At 35.0% G+C, this 3110-nt stretch overlaps 1 protein-coding gene across 1 annotated transcript in view; it reads left to right on the forward strand.

The window, feature by feature from the left end:
- The window catches only part of XIRP2 (xin actin-binding repeat containing 2), a 38938-nt gene extending 36608 nt beyond the window's left edge, over positions 1-2330 (forward strand). The window contains exons 8-10 of the mRNA XM_009996294.1: positions 207-340; positions 1289-2060; positions 2118-2330. Of these exons, the coding sequence (XP_009994596.1) occupies positions 207-340; positions 1289-2060; positions 2118-2330 (1119 nt within the window). The remainder of the gene's footprint in view (positions 1-206; positions 341-1288; positions 2061-2117) is intronic.
- Positions 2331-3110: the final 780 nt, after the last annotated feature.

The raw sequence follows: 3110 nt of genomic DNA on the forward strand, positions 1-3110 counted from the left end.
TCTGAAAAGGGAAAGGTGAGTAGTTTTTCACTTTCAAAGTATACCTGTTAGTTGAACACAAAGCAAGCCCTAAAACTGACAGATGAGATATCAGTTAATGGATAAAGAAAATTACAGTTTTCACAAAGCATGTGGACTGACACAGTTAGAAAAGATCATAATATGTGGCTTAAACTAACTCATAACTTTTTAATATGTGGTTCTAGAAACTGCAGATTCAGGAAACTGAAACGTGCAGACTCTGTCAACAGAGAGTTTACCCAATGGAATGCCTGGTTGCCGACAAGCAGAATTTTCATAAATCATGTTTCCGATGTCACCACTGTGGCAGTCAATTAAGGTAAGAAGTAACTACATGTTCAGTTATAGAACTCTGCATAAATACAGGTGGTGAAATTATTTGCAGCTGGGCTTTTCAGCCTGGAGGATGTTCAGTTGACAGGGAAGTAACCTGAGTTCACTTTTTCTTCTCTACTACTGATGTCTGCACAGCAATGTGGAACAAGTCCTTTAAATTCTCTAAAGAATTGCTTCATCCCACTACCTTCCAAATTCTTCTGCATATTACTTCCTACTGACTGTTACAGACATTCAGGAGAGGTCATGAACAAGAAACAGTAAACACAGAAACTTGCGTGGAAATTAAGACAACTGAACACAGTTGTCCCTATTCATAAAATGAGTTATGATGGTTCTCTGCATTAGCAAACCGCTCTTGTAACCTTTATATGAAATGCAGTATTTATTGCTTTATCAGACCACAAAGGCTGACTGTTGTGATTTTAACACCTTTGAGGTTAGTTACACACGTCCTTTACTTCATTTAGGAGGAGAATGCAAATATAATTAACATATAATTTTATAGTTCACACAAAGGCTAAAGAAAATTTGCACTGTATTTTCTCCATCTATGTTGTAGAAAAACATGGGATTCAGTCTTTCATATGATGAAGAAAAAGGTCCTAACAACTCTGAAGTGCTGTTGAACATTTCTACTTGAAGCCTATGCTGTGCAGCAACTGAATAGCTTTCTGTTATTTCTTAAATCACGAAGCATGACTTCTAATTTTGACTTTGATTGTATAGGAATTTGCAATTAAAAGCTTAAGATAAATTTGTGGGGGGGTGGTGGTGTTCAGAATTGACCAATATATTGAATTTGCTCTCTTTTTGCTCTTCCTTTCAGTCTATAAACTGTCATTTAGGGGTACTTGAAATACCAAGCGTAAAATTCACTGTAGATTTATGATATGTGAAAGCATAAAAGAAATTTTCTTCTGTTTTGCAGCCTGGGAAATTATGCATCTCTCCATGGAAAAATATATTGTAAACCACATTTTAAGCAACTTTTCAAATCAAAAGGAAATTATGATGAAGGTTTTGGACACAAGCAGCATAAAGAACTATGGAATTCTAAAGATCGGTGTAAATCAGCTGGCAATATTCATGGTGAAGAAATAAATCTCATTAATAGTATCCCTGTTGATACTAAACCAATTACAGAAATTGATCAAGATTTGTACTCAGGTACTGAAGGTACCCATCCTGATATTTTGGATAATACTTTGAAAAAATCCACAGAAAGAGGTAAATTAAAAATGATATGGCCTCCTTCAACAGATGATGAAACACCTAAGAAAATATTTTCTATTGAAGAAGTGGTTAAAGTAAATAAGCCAGCGTGGCCCCCAGCTCAAGAAGATTCTAGTTTACATACAAATAAACCTCTGGGCAGTAAAAATGATTCTCAGGAAAAAAATGCTGTGAGAGAGGAAAAGAAAAGTGACACTGCAAGTGCACAAAATCGAGTCTCATCCTTTAGCTCTCTGCCTGAAAAACAAGGTACAAGTATCTGTAAAGCAGAGAAAAATGAAGCAGGCAATAAGGGAAAAGATGAGGAAGCCGGGAACGTGCAAGATAAGATGAATAAGAAAGGAGGATCACAGAATAAGGAGGAAAACAAAAAAGATATTAATGAAAGTGATAATGTGGTTGTGCGTAGTTCTGGAAAGGAACAAGTGAAAAAAAAAGATGAAATTGATCATTCAGAAGTTGTACAGGTTACTAACATTGATGAGAAAAAAAAAGATGAAATTGATCATTCAGAAGTTGTACAGGTTACTAACATTGATGATGTAACAGTGCAAAAGAATCACAAAGAATTCAGCTTGAACAACAATAACAATAATGCCACTTTTTCAAATCTAAACACTTGTAGGAAGGAAACACCTCTCTCAGCTACATCTAAGCCAATGACAGCACTCAGCCACGCAGCTTGCGCTGTTTCGCAGCACGTCTTTGCAAAGCTGGCAAATAGGGTCTGGAAATGAAGAAATTTTGAGATGTATGAATCTCATGAGAGCTATTCTAGTGATACAGTAACTGTTTCATGGGATGAACAGAACTTGAAGATGCTGTTACCTCCAGTAGTCTTGCTCAATTCAATAAAGATGCCACATGTCAGAAGTCTCATACTAATAGCACATTAGTTTTAAAGGAGGCAACTAATACAACCTTCCCCTTTGATACTGAGTTGTTATGCATTGTAGAAGAATAAAAACATGACAAAAATGTAAATATTATTCTACCTGACACTCTGAAAACATCTTAATTTAAAAAAGAACAACTGGTTTTAGACTGTGGTCTAACAGACTCTGTAGATACAACTAAATAGTCCTGCAGCCCATATTTAGAAGAACATGGTAATTACAGTACAGATCTGGATGGTATTAATGCCTGTCAAGAAAATTAAGTAATCGAAGTGTCAAAGAACAACACAAACACAAGCTTAGATTTACTGAGGTCAAGATATACAGCTGTTTCATCATTCCAAGGAGAGAAAGTCAAATTCAAACAGCTCACTGTAGAAGAACATATTAAAAGAAATATATTCTATGATGAAAACAGCTATATGATCAGCCACATCTGTCACTCATCATGAAATATGTCATAAATAGGTATTTCTTCAGTCCAGTTGTTTTATAGTCCTTCTTGAATAATTTAGTATCCAGAGATTACATATGAAAAATTGTTTTATATACCATCAATTACTCAGACTTTATTTATTTGCTTGATATTTAAGGCAATGAAGATGCATAAAATAGATTTTT

The sequence above is a fragment of the Chaetura pelagica genome, unplaced genomic scaffold (genome assembly GCF_000747805.2).
Source record: "Chaetura pelagica isolate M959 unplaced genomic scaffold, ChaPel_1.0 scaffold3, whole genome shotgun sequence".
Lineage (NCBI taxonomy): Eukaryota > Metazoa > Chordata > Aves > Apodiformes > Apodidae > Chaetura > Chaetura pelagica.